Here is a 17950-nt window from a genome sequence, read left to right as displayed (position 1 = left end):
AAATGTTTAGCTCATTTATATTCAGCCTTCTATTCAAACATAAGTTTCTAAGGCTTTATTTTTTCCTTCAGAGTACTGTTTATCTACACTACACAAATAGTGTGATGTGAGGTATTTTCATTACCGTTCATTTCTAACATTAATGTTTTTTATTATCATTTCTTCTTTGACTCTGGATTTTTGAGAAAGTGTTTTAAAAATTCCTAATTGTTTTTAGGTTATCTTTTTATTAATCATTTCTACTGATTGCATTCTAGTCCCAGAACAGGTTTGTGTGATACAGATTCTTTGAAGTTTGTTGATATTACTTTATTGCCAGATGTATGGAAAATAGTAATTTTTAAATGAATGCCCCGTATTTGCTTGAAATGAATGTGTATTTTCCAGCTGTTAGATGCACTGTTCTATATAAGTATATTATGTTCTATAAAAACTTAGGAGACCAAACTTAAGTGTGCTATTCATATTTTCCATTTGATTCTGATTTTTGCCTGCTTGACCTATCAGTTACTAGAAAAATGTTTTAAAATCTCCCACTGATAATGGATTTGTCTAGTTTTCTTTTGTAGCTTTGTCCATTTTCGTTTTGCATGCTTTGAGACTGTTCTATTAGGTACGTACAAGTTGAGGATTGTTATATTTTTCTGGCGAATTGACCTTTTGTCATTATGGGATGAGCGTCTGTTTTGTCTCGTCTTGTTTTATCTGGTAACAGTATAACCCAACTGGCTTTCTTTTGGTTAGTGTTGTGTTGCCATATATCTCTTTTTAATCTTTTGATTTTCAACTTTCCTGTGTCTTATACTTTAAGGTGTGTCTCTTGTAAATAGCATATAGCTAATTTTTTTCTGACAGTTCATGATTTTTAATTATAGTTTGGCCCATTTACATTGATTATGATATGCTTGAATCTATTTCTGTTTTCTTATCTTTTTTGGTATCTCTTTTATTTTCGTTTAGAACAAATTCTAAATTATTTCTCTTCCTCTAGCATTTTATTTTTTTGAGGAGAAAATTGGAATGGAGAAAAAAAAACAGAAAATAGTATAATAAACACCCTTATGCCTATTACCCAGAGTAGACAAATATTAAGTTTTTTTTTTTGTCATATTGCTTATTTGCTTTTGGTATGTTTAATAAAATATAAATAAAGTAAAAGTTTCTTAGGTTCCCCAATCCTGTTTCCCTCTGTCCTCCCAGGAGGCTAGCACCGTCATAGATTTGGTATATATCCTTCTAATCTGTATTTTTATACTTTTACCATTTATATTTATATCTCTAAATAATACATAATATTGTTCTGTATGATTTCAAAATATTAAATAAATGTTTTCATATTTTATGAATTGTGGCACCTTCCTATTTTAACTAACCTTATTGTTTTGCAATCTAGCCATGTTGGCACATGTAAACCCAATTGCCGTGGAGTCGTTTCTGACTCGTAATGACCCTGTAGGACAGAGTAGAACTGCCCCATAGGGTTTCCAAGGCCGCGATCTTTAAGGAAGCAGTCTACCGCATCTTTCTTCTGCAGAGTGGTCAAGCACTTAATCACTGTGCCACCAAGGCTCCTTGTTGGCACATATAGATTATTCATTTAACCACCTGAATAGTACAATTATTGGTTACACCACAGTTTATTTATTTGTTCCTCTACTGAATGTCTTTTTTTTTTTTTTCCTCCATCTTCACAGCTAATATTTATTGAAAACATACTGCTATATGCTAGGTGCTGTGGAAGTCTTGAAAAAAATTTTTTTATTGTGGTAAAATATACGTAAACGTACTTTTTTAACCATTTTTAAATGTACAGTTCAGTGACATTAATTACATTCGCAGTGTTGTGCAAGCGTCACCACTATTTCCAGAATTCTTTCATCACCTCCAACAGAAACTCAGTACCCCTTAAGCAATAGCTCCTCGTCCTCCCCTCCTCCCAACCCCTGGTAATTACTATCCACTTCGGTCTCCATGTGTTTGCCTGTTCTAGATACTTCATATAAGTGGGGTCACAATGTTTGTTCTTTTGTGTCTGACTTATTTCACTCAGCATAGTGAAGGACTTTTTTTTTTTTTAATTCCAAACAGTGTTGCAATGAATATCCTTTCATTTGTATCTTGTGCAACACATCTCCTGGACACATACCTAGAAATGGTATTAGTACTAGGTCTGAGGTCAGAGGATATGTACCCTCAACACCTTTTTTAACACAATGGTTAAGTGTTTGGCTGCTAACCAAAAGGTTGGTGATTCAAATCCATCCAGTGGCACCACAGGAGAAAGACCTGGTGATCTGCTTCCATACAACTAAGAAGACCCTATAGGGCAGTTCTGCTCTGTTACATGGAGTTGCTGTGAGTCGGAATTGACCAATAGCACTCAATAACGATAATCTTTGTTACTGAAAACATTATCTGAGTAAACCTAGAGATAAAGACCACAGCAAAATTGTAAAGCTGTGTGTCAAAACCGTGGCGTAGTTTTGCAGAAGGGCTCTTGAAGTTTAAACTGATTACTTACTGCTGTATATCCTTGAAGTCCCTAAATGCACCGCTTTGGCTTCTCTCCTAGCGGCAGTACATACCAGTGAAAGTCAAGAGCAAAGCCTTCTGGATCTTCTCTTGGGAGTATGCCATGATGTATGTGGGAAGCCTAGTGGTAATTGTTTGCCTATCGTTCTTCCTTCTCAGCTCCTGGGATTTCATCCCTGCAGTCTATGGCTTCATGTAAGTAATGACCTCATTAGAAAATTCTGGAAACTAATTTGGTTTTCATATCTCCAGCTGAAATCAGAGGGAGAGAAACCAGTGAGCATCTAGCACAGTGGTTCTCAAACTTTAATGTGCCATCGAGTCACCTGCAGGCCTTGTTAAAACAGATTGCTGGACCCCATCCCCAGAGGTTCTGATTTAGGGAGTCTGGGATGGGGACTAAGAATTTGCATTTCTAACAAGTTTTCAGGTGATACTGATTCTGCTGGTCCAGGGAACACATGTTGAGAACCACTGATCTAGAGCACACATTTGGCCTAGTGAGATTAATGAGTACCTTCTAGGTATATCTAGAACAACTAACAGCCTCTGACTGGGAGATTTTGGTTCAGTCTCAAACAGGATTGGATATATTCCTCTACTGCAAGAAGGGATCTCCGAAATTTTAAAATAGAGCCACTTCACGTGTCAAACCTTTGGAGAAAACCCAGATGGGTTTGCAGTATTTTAAGCTTGCCTGAGTGTATATTCATGAATTCTGCGAGCATTTCCAAATACTCTGTGGGATGCTGAGGGCAGTGGTCCCTGGCGAAGCCTTGAGAAGCTCTTAGCCCAGTGGATAATAGACATTTAAACCTTTCAGGGCAGGGAAAACAGCCTGGAGCAGAAGAACTTCCACTGGGGATTCTAGATGGTTTATTGGTTAAATCCTGGCTGGGCATTAACAGATCACTTAGTAACTTTCAGCTCTTCATGCTCTGCTTTGGATAGGAGTTTGTAGTGGCTGGTGAAAAGCTTTGCTGGGCTTTCTGCGGGACTATAGATAGGTATTCTTTATCTCATTTCACAGAAAAGGAAATACCATTTCAGCAAGAGGCAAAGATGTAACCTGGGTTGGAGGCCTTGGTCAGTGAAATCTGACCATGAGCCATTGCCCATTTCTCCCTCTCCCTGCCCTGTTTGTTGCCTTTTTAAAAAAAAAAAAAAATTGTGAGTTGAGATCAGTTTGAATGTAAACTTTGTTTAGAAGAGCCAGTCTTAGTCTGATTTAACCAGACAAAAAGCTTTCCAGTGAAATCCTAATTTCTCAGATGAGGTCTGGGACCCTGGGGATCCCAGCCAGCACTTGCTGATGGCTCCTCAGGTCCTTGGCAGTCTCATTGCAGTCCCAGGCACTCAGTCTTCTGGTTCCTGCTGTGGGGATGTGTAGCAAGAACAGTGAGGAGCAGGGCCTTTGAGCTTGTTCCTCTAGGCAAATCTTTGGAATGACCAAAATAGATACTGTTTATTTAAAATCCATTTCTCCTTTGTTAAAGCACTGGGTACTTCCTGATTTTAAACTTAAGTCTTACATGGTAAAAGAGGGATTGATCCTTGATTTCTAGGATGAGTCCCTTCCTGCATTTCAGATCTTTGATGGCATGCCACAGATTGGCATGAGTTAATATTTTTGGCAGGGTTACCATTCTCTGTGTCTCTGCCCCTTGATTTTGTTAATTGTCCATATTCAGGGTACCTGGAGAGTTCCTCACGTTCTAATATCGGTAGGGACAAAGTTATCCTTGGCTGCCCAGAGTCTTCAGGAGAAAATAAGGTCAAAGCAGACCATTTATAACTTTGCTGTCTTTTTTCTCTCCCTTTGTTTTCTTAATTCCAGACTTTCTGTTCCAGATCTCACTCCAAACATTGGTCTTTTCTGGTACTTCTTTGCAGAGATGTTTGAGCACTTCAGCCTCTTCTTTGTATGCGTGTTTCAGATCAACGTCTTCTTCTACACCGTCCCCTTAGCCATAAAGCTAAAGTAAGTGATGGGACCTGCTTTGTGCACAGGGTCCTCACCCTTACCGCCTTGTAGCCTTACAGGTACCCTCCAAACTGGAAACATCTGTTACCAGGTTCATGCCATCTTTGCCCAAAGAACCTTGCCCTCAGTCGCCTCAGGTGCCAGTGGCCATAGCTACCAACAGAGAGTCACATGAGTACAGGCTGCAGGGAAGGTGCATTGAAGCCCAGACATTTTCCCCGGTGTCACTTTGAGGCACTTAAGCCTGCATTGCTGCTGACACTGCCGTTGATGCCTCAGTTTAGTCAGATTGGCTGTTTTGACAAGAGCGGAGAGTGGGGGATGTCTTTGGAAAAAGTGAACCTGTTTGGGTGTCGTCCATCAACTCAGTGACAGTTTGTCCAGGGGGACATCAGGATGCATTAGTTGGGAGACTGACCATCTGCAGCTCTGTTTAATCTTCTGATCAGTTTCCCTCAAAAGGGTTTGTCTGTGGAGCTTTCTTCTGCAATGTAAGAGAGCTAATGTGTGTGAGCACTACTCCATTCCAGGCATCTTTCTGGGCTGTCTGAAAATGTAATCATAGCTAACCCTTCCAGCAACTCTTATCATCATCTTCCCCATTTTATAGTTGAGGAAGGAAACTGATGCTCAGAGAGGTGAAATGATATTCCCAGTGTCATTCGCTAGAAATCAGTGAAATTGGTTTATTCAGACCCAGATTTGTCTGGCTCCAGAATCTATGCTCATTCACCTGTATCACGCCAACTCATGAGAGAGATTGTAGTAGCCCCTAGAAATGCTTCTGTTATCCTAACTTTAGAATAGGCATGAACAGGTACAGATATACCTGGATGGTCCAGGGAGACTGGAGGAAAGTTCGATTCGGATTTCAAGAGCTTCAGTTCTCTGCTCTAATGGTCCTGCCATTCTTTATGGCCAGTGCACCAGTGCACATGGTTTCCCTTTTGGAAAAGCTCAGAGCCGATATTTCTTTCCCACAAAACAGTTGTGGCCTAGCATCTGTTAGAAAACCACCTTTCCTTAGCCTGGTAGGCTTTAGAACTGTGGCAGCCTTGCCCAGCCCAACTCTTTTGCTGTCTGTGGTCCACCTACCCTGCCCTTTTTCTGGTCAGGCTTAACTACTGGGCTGAGAGAAGCAGGGAGCCCAGAGTACCATTCTTCACTTTCTGGGCAGTTCTCCAGCAGCTTTTATTGTCTGTGTCTGACAAGCTTCAGAAAGCACTGGGGTAGACAATCACAACACCATCATGTGACCACCCAGGCCAGAAGCAATGAAGATACCTCGTCTTCCCCACTGCTGGCTCCTCTACCTGGGTATGAAGCTCCAGCTAAACTCCACAGCCCCTTGCAGTTTTTGCTTCCAGTGCCAGCTTTGTGGGAACAGGGCCCTGCAGGCCACCCTGCTTCTATGCAGTGTCACAGGAGGTTCTAGTCTCAATGTTTTTTGTGAGCGCATTTTCACTAGCCTTTCCGTAGAAATGATGCAGTTGTTACCAGCTTTCTAAAAAGTCCAAAGCCTGTAATTTGGACTGTCTATGAAAATTTTGAAAAAGTTCACTGAATGAGGTGAACTCTTCTCAGAGTCTATAGGACTGTGTGACTGCCAAGCTGAGTTTCTGAGGCATTTGCTGTATAGTACTGCTGGAGTGTTTAGGGTGTGTACATGTTCGTCACCACATCTCAGATTTACACTCATTGATTCACTCTGACCTTTGATCCAAAGACAAGAATGTCATCAACCTCTGAAGAAAACCCTCATGAGCTGGGCATCCAGGTACTGTGCAGAAGTAGGCCACATGCATGTGTTTGAGGTGTAGCTGAGGTGGGTGCTAGGTCTGGCCTCTTCCTATTTTGCTTCCTTTCAGTACTTGGTCAGAGCTCGGGGACACACTGGAGATTGAGCACTCCCCCACCCCCTGACCAGAGCTGTGAAGTGCATTAAGCACTCAGGAAAACAGTATTGGTAGTGGCTAGGAGACAGACAACTCCATCGCTTACTAACTTCCGTAGTCAACTTACTTCTCTGAAGCTGAGTTTCCTCATCTGTAATGTATGGGTGATGGTATTACCTACCTTGAGGGATAGTTGAGGTGTTGTAGGAATCACATGAGATGATTCAAGAAAAAGAGCCCAGCACAGAACTTAGCACAGAGTGAAGGTTCAGGAAATGGTTATCACTTAATAGTAGTTTAAGGTAACAAAAGCTTCAGGTCCAGTTCTTAAGAGCTGAAAAGCTTCATGCAGCTCTCAGTTATCTCTCTAGAAAGGAGCTTGTCATAGCTAAGGGTCTGCCAGTCTCACTGACCATATTGTCAGAGTAAAAGGCATCAGCAGGGGACAGTTCCTGCCCTAGGTCCAGCTCTCAGAGGAGCCTCTGGCAAGGGAGGCTGCCTAATTGTAATTACTCTGACAAACAGTCATTTAAGCCTAATAATAAAGATCGCTGACTTCACTTGTTTTCTTCTTAGATGGCTCCTGGGGAAAGGCCTAGAGCTGGTGCTGGTGGTGTGTGGGGGTGGGGAGGCAGTTGATGGGAAATGTCTCTGGGGGCTGTGTCTGTAGTGTTTGCTGGGCCCTCCTCACCACCTCTGAGCATTCCTGAGTCCCTGCAGTTTTCTGCTCTGCCGCTCGAGCTTGGTACCGTTCCTTGTGGGTAATAGAGCCAGCCCCTGCCTAAAGTCCTTTGGGGGGTGTTTTTTGGTTTGCAGGATGGGGCCAGGCATCTGTGGGGTGGGCTCGGTCCCTGGCTGATGTCTATCTGTCTTTCCTGCTCTTCCCCAGGGAGCACCCCATGTTCTTCATGTTCATCCAGATTGCTGTCATCTCCATCTTCAAGTCCTACCCAACAGTAGGGGACGTAGCACTCTACATGGCTTTCTTCCCCGTGTGGAACCATCTCTACAGATGTAAGTACTCCCACCTCTAACCTCCTGGTAGGAGATTACTGTCAGCCTGGCCCCTGGATGAGACAGCAGGGGAAAAGGAATTCCTAGGCATTTACTGGTCATCTGCTATGCTAGCAGCACCAGGAGAGAGGCAATGGCATGAGGCACAATATCTGCCCCCTAGGTGCTTATGGGCCAGTAATGATAATAAACATTACCATTTATTGAGCACTTACTGTGTACCTGGCCACTGGGTTCTAGGAGTGTTACATCAGCTCATTTTATCTTCCCACCAACCTTAGAGGAAAGTATTTCCATTGCAGGTGAGGTAAGGAAAGGTAGAGCAACTTGTTCAAAATCACATGGTTAGTAAGTGAAAGGGCTTCAGAATCCAGATTTATGAGCCTCTAGCCAGCATACCCTGGGGGCTTGTGTGTTGCTGTGATGCTGGAAGCTGTGCCGCCGGTACTCAAATACCAGCAGGGTCACCCATGGCAGAGACAGGTTTCAGCTGACCTTCCAGACTAAGACAGACTAGGAAGAAGGACCTGGCAGTCTATTTCTGAAAAAATTTAGCCAGTGAAAACCTTATGAAAAGCAGCGGAACATTGTTTTATATAGTGCCGAAAGATGAGCCCCTCAGGTTGGAAGGCGCTCAAAAGATGACCGGAGAAGAGCTGCCTCTTCAAAGTAGAGTTAACCTTAATGACGTGGATGGATTCAAGCTTTCAGGACCTTCATTTGCTGATGTGGCGTGACTCAAAATGAGAAGAAACAGCTGCAAACATCCATTAATAATCGGAACATGGAATATACGAAGTATGAATTAGGAAAATTGGAAGTTGTCAGAAATGAACTGGAGTACATAAACATGACATTCTAGGCATTAGTGAGCTGAAATGGACTGGTATCAGACATTTTGAATTGGACAATCATATGGTCTACTATGCTGGGAACGACATCTTGAAGAGGAATGGCATTGCATTCGTCATCAAAAAGAACATTTCAAGACCTATCCTGAAATACAGTGCTGTCAGTGATACGATAATATCTATCCACCTACAAGGAAGACCAAATATGACAGTTATTCAAATTTACATGCCAACCACTAAGGCCAAAAATGAAGAAATTGAAGACTTTTACCAACTTTTGCAGTCTGAAATTGATTGAACATACAGCCGAGATGCCTTGATAGTTACTGGTGATTGGAATACAAAAGTTGGAAATGAAGGATTGGTAGTTGGAAAACATAGCCTTGGTGATAGAAACGATGCCAGAGATCGAATGATAGAATTTCGTAAGATCAATGACTTCTTCATTGGAAATACCTTCCTTCACCAACATAAACAGTGACTATACACGTGGACCTCACCAGATGGAATATACAGGAATCAAATTGACTACATCTATGGAAAGAGATGATGGAAAAGCTCAATGTCATCAGTCAGAACAAGGCCGGGGGCGACTGTAGAACAGACCATCAGTTGCTTGATGCAAGTTCAAGTTGAGACTGAAGATGAGAACAATTTGAGGAGAACCAAAGTATGACCTTGAGTATATCCCACCTGAATATAGACACCATCTCAAGAATAGATTTGATGCATTGAACACTAATAACTGAAGATCAGACGAGTTGTGGAATGACATCAAGGACATCATACATGAAGAAAGCAAGAGGTCATTAAAAAGACAGGAGAGAAAGAAAAGACCAAAATGGGTGTGAGAAGAGACTCTGAAACTTGCTCTTGAATGTCGAGCAGCTAAAGTGAAAGGAAGAAATGATGCCATAAAAGAGTTGAAAAGAAGATTTCAAAGGGTGGCTTGAGAAGACAAAGTATTATAACGACATGTACAAAGACCTGGAGATGGAAAACCAAAACGGAAGAACATGCTCTGCCTTTCTCAAGCTGAAAGAACTGGAAAAAAAAAAAAAAAAATTCAGGCCTGGGGTTGCAATATTGAAGGATTCTATGGGGAAAATATTAAACAACTCAGAAAGCATCAAAAGAAGATGGAAGGAATACACAGAGTCACTATACCAAAAAGAATTGGTTGATGTTCAACCATTTCAGGAGGTACCATATGAGCAGGATCTGATGGTACTGAAGAAAGAAGTCCCAGCTGCACTGAAGGCATTGGCGAAAAACTAGGCTCCATGAATTGACAGAATACCAGTTGAGATGTTTCAACAAATGGATACAGCACTGGAAGTACCCACTCGTCTATGCCAAGAAATTTGGAAGACAGCTACTTGGCCATCCGCCTTGAAGAGATCTATATTTATGTCTGTTCCGAAGAAAGGTGATCCCACTGAATGTGGAAGTTATCGAACAATGTCATTAATATCACATGTAAGTAAAGTTTTGCTGACATCATTCAAAAGCAGCTGCAGCAGTGTATCAACAGGGAACTGCCAGAAATTCAAGCTGGATTCAGAAGAGGATGCAGAACCGGGGATATCATTGCTGATGTCAGATGCATCCTGGCTGAAACCAGAGAATACCAGAAAGATCTTTACTTGTGTTTTATTGACTGTGCTAAGGCTTTCGACTGTGTGGATCATAACAAATTATGGATGACAATGTGTGGTTTAAAGTCAGGAAAGGTGTGCATCAGGGTTGTATCCTTTTACCGTACCTATTCAGTCTGTTTGCTGCGCAAATAATCTGAGAAGATGGACTATATGAAGAAGAACGGGGCATCAGGATTGGAGGAAGACTCATTAACAACCTGCATTATGCAGAGGATACAACCTTGCGTGCTGAAAGTGAAGAGGACTTGAAGTACTTACTGATGAAGATCAAAGGCCAGAGCCTTCAGTATGGATTGCATCTCACCATAAAGAAAACAAAAATCCTCACAACTGGACCAATAAGTAACATCATGATAAACGGGGAAATGATTTCATCTTTCTTGGATCCACAATCAACACCAATCAAAGCAGCGGTAAGGAAATCAAAAGAGGCATTGCATTGGGCAAATCTGCTGCAAAAGACCTTTTCAAGTGTTGAAAAGCAAAGATGTCACCTTGAAGACTGAGGTGTGCCTGACCCAAGCCATGATGTTTTCAGTCGCCTCCTATGCGTGTGAAAGCTGCACGGTGAATAAAGAAGACTGAAGAAGAATTGACGTCTTTGAATTGCATTGGTGCAGAATACTGAATATGCCGTGGACTGCCAAAAGAATGAACAAATCTGTCTTGGAAGAAGTACAACCAGAATGCTCCTTAGAAGCAAGGATGGTGAGACTACATCTCACATACTTTGGACATGTCAGGAGGGATCAGTCCCTGGAGAAGGACATCATGCTGGTAAAGTAGAGGGTCAGCGAAAAAGAGGAAGAACCTCAATGAGATGGATTGACAAGGTGGCTGCAACAATGACCTTAACCATAACAATGATTGTGAGAATGGCTCAGGACCGGACAGTGTTTTGTTGTGTTGTACATAGGGTCACTATGAGTCAGAACCAACTGGATAGCACCTAACAACAACAACAACAGCCAGTGCTGTCCAGTAGAACTTTACATTATGGTAGAAATGTCCCATATCTGCATGTCCAATAGAGTAGGCACTAGTGACTAAGGAACTGAATTTTAACTTTTATTTAACTTTAATTAATTTAAATTTAAGAGTCGTAAGTGGCTACTGTTTTGGATAGTGTAACCAAACCTTGGAAGTACAGCTCCAGACCCCAGCGCTGCACACAGAGGCTCTGAGGAGACAAATGGGCAACACTAGTCTTCCTGCCCACTGCGAACCATCCCTTCCTCAGAAGATGGCTTAGCAGTGATCTAGCTGTGCTGTCCAGGCCCCCAGTATTTCCCTCGGTAGGCCCTTAGTCCTCTGTTGCAGGTTATTTTCAGTGTTTTTGGGTTCCCTCAGGTCAGGGATTATGACTCATACACCTCTCTATTAACCTGGATTAACCTGACACACAGTAGGAACTCGGCAGATGTTTGTGGAGTGAGTTTTTAAAACCTCCATAATAAAGAGGCAGTATAAGTAAGCCAACACTTGATTCTCGAAAATAAAATGTTGAACTTTCCTTGCTTACTGTGGGTACACAGCAAGCTGTCAACAATGAACATAGGTATGCAGGCTTCAGAGGAAGTGAGTCTTTGTTGTTGTTTTGGTGCTGTCTGGGTGTTAACCAGGAAGTGAAACTAACCAGCTGCCAGCAAGAAACCTACCTATAAGAGTGGGCCTCTGAGTGAAGGTCAACAGCTGGGTGGGTGGGCCAAGCCAAGGCTGCTCTTGCAGGTGATGGCCTGATGGGGCAGTGACCAGTCTGGCCTGACTGGGAGGAGGAACTGGCAACTGCTGCCTGTGACATCCTCATTGCACAGACAAGAATCGCCTAGTCCAGTAGACTCAGAGTCAGCTTGTGGTCTCTCAGCAGAGTAGCCAGTGACAAATTATGAGGCTACCACAAACATGTGGGCAAACCCCAGTTTGTGACAGGGTTGGTCTTGCGGACATTGATCCCCTTTTCCCAAAAGAAGAATTTTTTTCCAGGGCCCATCTGTCCCACATAAGATGCTCGATCTCCCTAGGGTTAATATTTTTCATTCCATATTGCTGAACACAATCTGAAGTTACACTGACTTGAGTCTAAATCGTGACTTTCCCATTACTAGCTGTGTGTCCATAGGTAAATCATGTAACCTCTCACCCTCAGTTTTTTCATGTCATATGGGAAGAATATTTTCCATGGGTGTGTTGAGTTTGAGAAAGTCTATATGTCTGGGGTCTTGTGAGCAACCTTCTAAGATACAACTATTGGTCTCTTCCTGTCTGGAGTAAAGGAGAGTGAAGAAAAGCAAAGACTCAAGGGAGCAGTTAGTCCAAAGGATTAATGGACCACATGCACCACAGCCTACACGACCCCAAGACCAGAAGAACTAGGTGGTGCCTGGCTACCCCTACCGACCACTCTGACTGGGATCACAGTAGAGGGTCCTAGCCAGAGCGGGAGAAAAATATAGAACAAAAAATCAAGTCAATTAAAAAAAGGTCAGACTTACTGGCCTGATAGAGACTGGAGGAACCCCGGAGACTGTGGCCTTAAGTCACCCCTCTGACTTGAATTGCATCCATTCTTGGGAAACCACCTTCCAGTCAAGTAATAGATAGGCCTATAAAATAAACAGTAACATCTGAAAAGAATGTTCTCAGTAGAACAAACAATTATAGGAGACCAAAAGGGCAACATTTGCCTGAAAGTAAAAATGAGAAGGTAGGAAAACTAGATGAAACAGAGAACCCAGGGTAGAAATGGGGAGAGTGTTGACAAAATGTGGGAAATGCAGCCAATGTCAAGGGATACTTTGTGTACAATTTATTGAATGAGAAACTAATTTGCTCTGTAAACTTTTCACCTAAAAATACAATAAAATAGTTAAAAAAAAAAAAGAATATGTATAAATAGCACTGTGGATATCATCATCAGTGATAATTATACAGGGAGGGTCTCCTGCATGGTTCCAGGATCAAAGCTTCCAGCTTGGTAGCCATCAGAGTCATTGCAGTCAACCTATTTTCAAAACTTGAAATAAGCCATTTTATGTCCTCAGAGACGATGAGGCACAGAGAATAGGATGGGGTTTCTGAAAAACTGGATGATCTAATAAATGCTGTTGCTGGCTGGCTGGGCCAGCAGTTGACAGGCTCTGCTTAACTGAAGCTCAGCAAAGGATGGTAGCTGCCACCCCTTCTGCCCAGTTCCTGAGGCAAGGGTACTGATGCTTGGAGTCCCTATTTGGGACATGACAATTGTGGGCCATTACATTCAGCCAGGAGTGTCTTCAGCCCTTGTCCTTTGGACCTATGAATGAAGACTTTGAGAAATCTTTAATCCTAGGTTGAATAGAGTCAGAATTTCAATGTGGCTGGGAATTTAGTGTAAACACTAGTTGCCAGTGCTAACATGCCTGATTTCACATTCACCTTTCTGTTGTCCTGTACTGGTCAGTGGAGAGGAGAAGAGGAATGCGAGTCCTTTTCTGAGCGAAGGCCCCGGACGTTGAACTCTGTTGCTTGGGGCCAGGATGAGTCATACAGACACAATTGCGGCATTAGGGAACAGCCTGCTGGCGGAGCAGTGCCAGCGTGCACTGGTCCAGTGGAAAGAGCCAGTTACCAAAGGGCTGGATCTTTTTAGGCATGTTTTGTTTTCCTTTTACTAACTATCATATGGAAACCCTGGTGGCGTGGTGGTTAAGTGCTACAGCTGCTAACCAAAGGGTCAGCAGTTCAAATCTGCCAGGTGCTCCTTGGAAACTCTATGGGGCAGTTCTACTCTGTCCCTATAGGGTCGCTATGAGTTGAAATCGACTCGAAGGCACTGGGTTTTGGTTTTTAACTATCTTATTTTCTATTTAAAAAAAAAAAAGTTTTTTCTTTTTTTTTAATAGAAAATAAAGAATATTGATAAAAATGCATATAAGTTATAAAGAATAACAATACAATTAATTCCCATGTAGCTAGCACCTAGTTTAAGAAAGAGAACATCACTGTGGCCCTTGAAGTCCTCCAATCCCCTCTGTGTCCCTCCTGATGAGACCAGATCCTTTAAACAAATTTTTATTTCTGAATGCCAGAGTTCTCAGGAAGAAAGCGACAAGTCCCAGTGCTTGTCATAGTCGAGCTAGAGACTGAATAATCCACCAAGTGGGGAATCAGATTCCATCTGGCCTAGCAGGTCTGATGAAGAATGAGTTCTTTGGTCTCGTTAGGCCCTGGTCTTCTCTGACATCTCTGACACCTTCTAGTGTCTGGAACAAGCTGTCCTGTGCCCTAGGTCCTCAGCTGCATCTGCTCTGGCATATAGTTTTAATCCTCTGACCTGTCAGCCGGCAAGAGCAAGTAGTGGCTCCCAGTTCCTGCAAAGGTCACTGCAGGCCAGGAGCCAGCTGGATGCTAGTGACATTTCCCCCAAGCACATTGAAATATGTATTTACTGCTCTTAGTTATTGCATGGGAACCTCTCTCAGTCTCTGCACTTGGTCACCTTCCTGTCACTCCATATGAAATCCAGAGTGGCTGGAGGCATAGAATAAAGACTGTCAGGCCACAAAAGTCTAATTTTAGGAATAGTGTAAATCTTTTTCAGGAAAATAATTTCCAGGGGATAGAAAAAAACACTGAAGAATGTAAATAGTGATGTTGGAGAGGAGAAATGGTAAATAGCTTTTTTTCCCCCTTTTCTGGGGTTGTAGTGCTATTATTTTTAGTGTTATTATCAATAAATATGATTATTCTCAGTACAAACATTCCTTTTTTGAGACTTGTTCATCCTGGGAGCAGAGGAAGAGGCTGCCTTTGGAGGTCTCAAGAAGGCTTAAGTCAAAGCTCTGACCTCTCAGCTTTGAAAGCCCAGAATTGTAGAAATTCCAGGTTATAAAAGAGAACCTTGGAAGCCTTTCAGGTTTGGGACTTCACAGACCACTAAATTTCAAAAAACATTTGGAGGGATGACAGAGTTGTCAACTTTTTTATTGTGCTAAAGACATGAAAACAATCAACACCCAGCTACTCATCTCCCCTTCATGAAAGAAAAGACTTTGTAACAACAGCAACAAAGAGACACCTATTATTTCACAGTAAAGAGTGGGCCTTAAGTTGGAAACATTCATCTTTAGAAAGAGCTGTGAACTACCATGTGCTGAGTATTCTCACTTTGACACAGCTCAGTAAAATCTGTGTGTGCACAGGTCAGGTCTGTAGCCTCTTCTTTAGGTATTGTTGCTGTAATCCAGTGGCTCACAGCCCTGGCTCCATATTGGAATCACCTGGGAAGCTTTGGGCCCCAGCCCTGGAGGTTTTGATTTAATAGGTTTGGGTAGGGCCCAGGCAACTGCATTTTTTTAAACTCCCCAGATGATTCCAATGTGCAACAAGTTTGAGAACCACTGCTTGCTCTAGAAGTCCTGGTTTAATTGGTCTGGGTGGGGCCCAGGCATCAGTATTTTTTTCAAAGCTTCCAGGTGATTCTACCATGCAACTGCAGTTGAGAGTCATGTCTAATCCAGTCCTCTTTTTGATTTCTGAACCCTCTGTATAGACTTTGTACTAAGTGGTTGTACAGCTCATTACTGGAGATTGGAATGCAAAAGTTGGAAACAAAAAAGAATGGGTAGTTGGAAAATATGGCCTTGGTGATAGACGCAATGCTGGAGATCGCATGGTAGAATTTTGCAAGACTAACGACTTCTTCACCGCGAATACTTTTTTTCACCGACATAAATGGCGACAATACACAGGAATCAAATTGATTACATCTGTGGGAATAGATGATGGAAAAGCTCAATATCGTCAGTCAGAACAAGGCCGGGGCCAGCTGCAAAACAGACCATCAATTGCTCATATGCAAGTTCAAGTTGAAACTGAAGAAAATTAGAACAAGTTGACGAGAGCCAAAGTACAACCTTGAGCATATCCCACCTGAATTTAGAGACCATCACAAGAATAGATTTGACGCGTTGAACACTAATGACCGAAGACCAGACGAGCTGTGGAATGACATCAAGGACATCACACATGAAGAAAGCAAGAGATCCTTAAGAAGACAGGAGAGAAAGGAAAGATGAATGTGAGAAGAGACTCTGACACTTGTTCTTGAACATTTAATAGCTAAAGTGAGAGGAAGAAATGACATAAAAGAAGATTTCAGAGGGTGGCTCGAGAAGACAAAGTAAAGTACTATAATGACATGTGCAAAGACCTGGAGTTGGAAAAAGGGAAGAAGACACTCTGCATTTCTCAAGCTGAAAGAACTGAAGAAAAAATTCAAGGCTGGAGTTGCAATATTGAAGGATTCTATGGGGAAAATATTAAACAACTCAGGAAGCATCAAAAGAAGATGGAAGGAATACACAGAGTCACTATACCAAAAAGAATTGGTTGACATCCAGCCATTTCAGGAGGTACCATATGAGCAGGAACCGATGGTGCTGAAGGAAGAAGTCCAAGCAGCACCGAAGGCATTGGTGAAAAACAAGGCTTCAGGAATTGACGGAATACCAGTTGAGGTGTTTCGACAAAGGATGCATCGCTGGAAGTACTCACTCATCTCTGCCAGGAAATATGGAGGGCAGCTACCTGGCCAACCAACTGGAAGAGATCTATATTTATGCCTATTTCCAAGAAAGGTGATCCCACCGAATGCGGAAATTATCGAAAAATATCATTAATATCACATGCAAGTAAACTTTTGCTGAAGACCATTCTAAAGTGGCTGCAGCAGTATATTGAGAGGGAACTCCCAGAAATTCAGCCAGATTCAGAAGAGGACATGGAACCAGGGATATCATTGCTGCTATTGGATGGATCCTAGCTGAAAATAGAGAATACCAGAAAGATCTTTACTTGTGTTTTATTGCCTATGCAAAGACATTTGTCTGTGTGGATCATAACAAATTATGGATAACATTACAAAGAATGGAAATTCCAGAACAACTTAATTATGCTCATGGGTAACCTGTACATAGATCAAGAGGCAGTCGTTTGAACAGAACAAGGGAATACTGCGTGGTTTAAAGTCAGGAAAGGTGTGCGTCAGGGTTGTATCCTTTCACCATACCTATTCAGTCTATTTGCTGAGCAAATAATCTCAGAACCTGGACTATATGAAGAAGAACAGGGCATCAGGATTGGAGGAAGAGTTATTAACAACCTGCGTTATGCAGATGACACAACCTTGCCTGCTGAAAGTGAAGAGGACTTAAAGAACTTACTTATGAGGATCTAAGACTACAGCCTGCAGTATGGGTTACACCTCAACATAAAGAAAACAAAAATCCTCACAACTGGACCAATAAGCAACATCAAGATAAACGGGGAAAAATCGAGGTTGTCAAGGATTTCATCTTACTTGGATCCACAATCAGCACCCGTGGAAGCAGCAGTCAAATCTAAAGACACATTGTATTGGGCAAATCTGCTGCAAAAGACCTTTTTAAAGTGTTGAAAAGCAAAGATGTCACCTTGAAGACTAAGATTCGCCTGACCCCAAGGCATGGTGTTTTCAGTCGCCTCCTATGTATGTAAAAGCTGGACAATGAATAAAAAAGACCAAAGAAGAATTGATGCGTTGGAATTGTGGTATCGGAGAAGAATATTAAATATACCATGGACTGCCAAAAGAACAAACAAATCTGTCTTGGAAGAAGTATAACCAGAATGTTCCTTCCTTGGAAACAAGCATGGCAAGACTACATCTCACATACTTTGGATGTGTTGTCAGGAGGCGTCAGTCCCTGGAGGACATCGTGCTTGGTAAAGTAGGGGGTCAGCAAAAAAGGGGAAGGCCCTCAATGAGGTGGGATTGACACAGTGGCTTCAACAATGGGCTCAAGCATAGCAATTGTGGGGATGGTGCAGGACCGGGCAATATTTTGTTCCTTTGTACATAGGGTCGCTATGAGTCAGAACCAACCCAGTGGCATCTAAGAACAACAACAGTTGTACAACTGAGGCAATCAGGTCGTAAATGTTGGACAGCTCTGACTTTGGAGAAAGGAATTCCTGATGGACAGGATCAGAGAG

The 17950-nt window shown here is 42.3% G+C and overlaps 1 protein-coding gene across 2 annotated transcripts in view; it reads left to right on the top strand.

The window, feature by feature from the left end:
• The window catches only part of PIGU (phosphatidylinositol glycan anchor biosynthesis class U), a 116183-nt gene that overhangs the window by 82809 nt on the left and 15424 nt on the right, over positions 1-17950 (top strand). For both annotated transcript variants that reach the window (XM_023550163.2, XM_003411669.4), the window contains exons 8-10: positions 2573-2727; positions 4370-4513; positions 7301-7425. In XM_023550163.2, the coding sequence (XP_023405931.1) occupies positions 2573-2727; positions 4370-4513; positions 7301-7425 (424 nt within the window). The remainder of the gene's footprint in view (positions 1-2572; positions 2728-4369; positions 4514-7300; positions 7426-17950) is intronic.

The sequence above is a fragment of the Loxodonta africana genome, chromosome 24, assembly GCF_030014295.1.
Source record: "Loxodonta africana isolate mLoxAfr1 chromosome 24, mLoxAfr1.hap2, whole genome shotgun sequence".
NCBI classification, from domain to species: domain Eukaryota; kingdom Metazoa; phylum Chordata; class Mammalia; order Proboscidea; family Elephantidae; genus Loxodonta; species Loxodonta africana.
The sequence above is the reverse complement of the archived record's forward strand: the minus strand, read 5'-3'. Positions and strand labels throughout refer to the sequence as shown.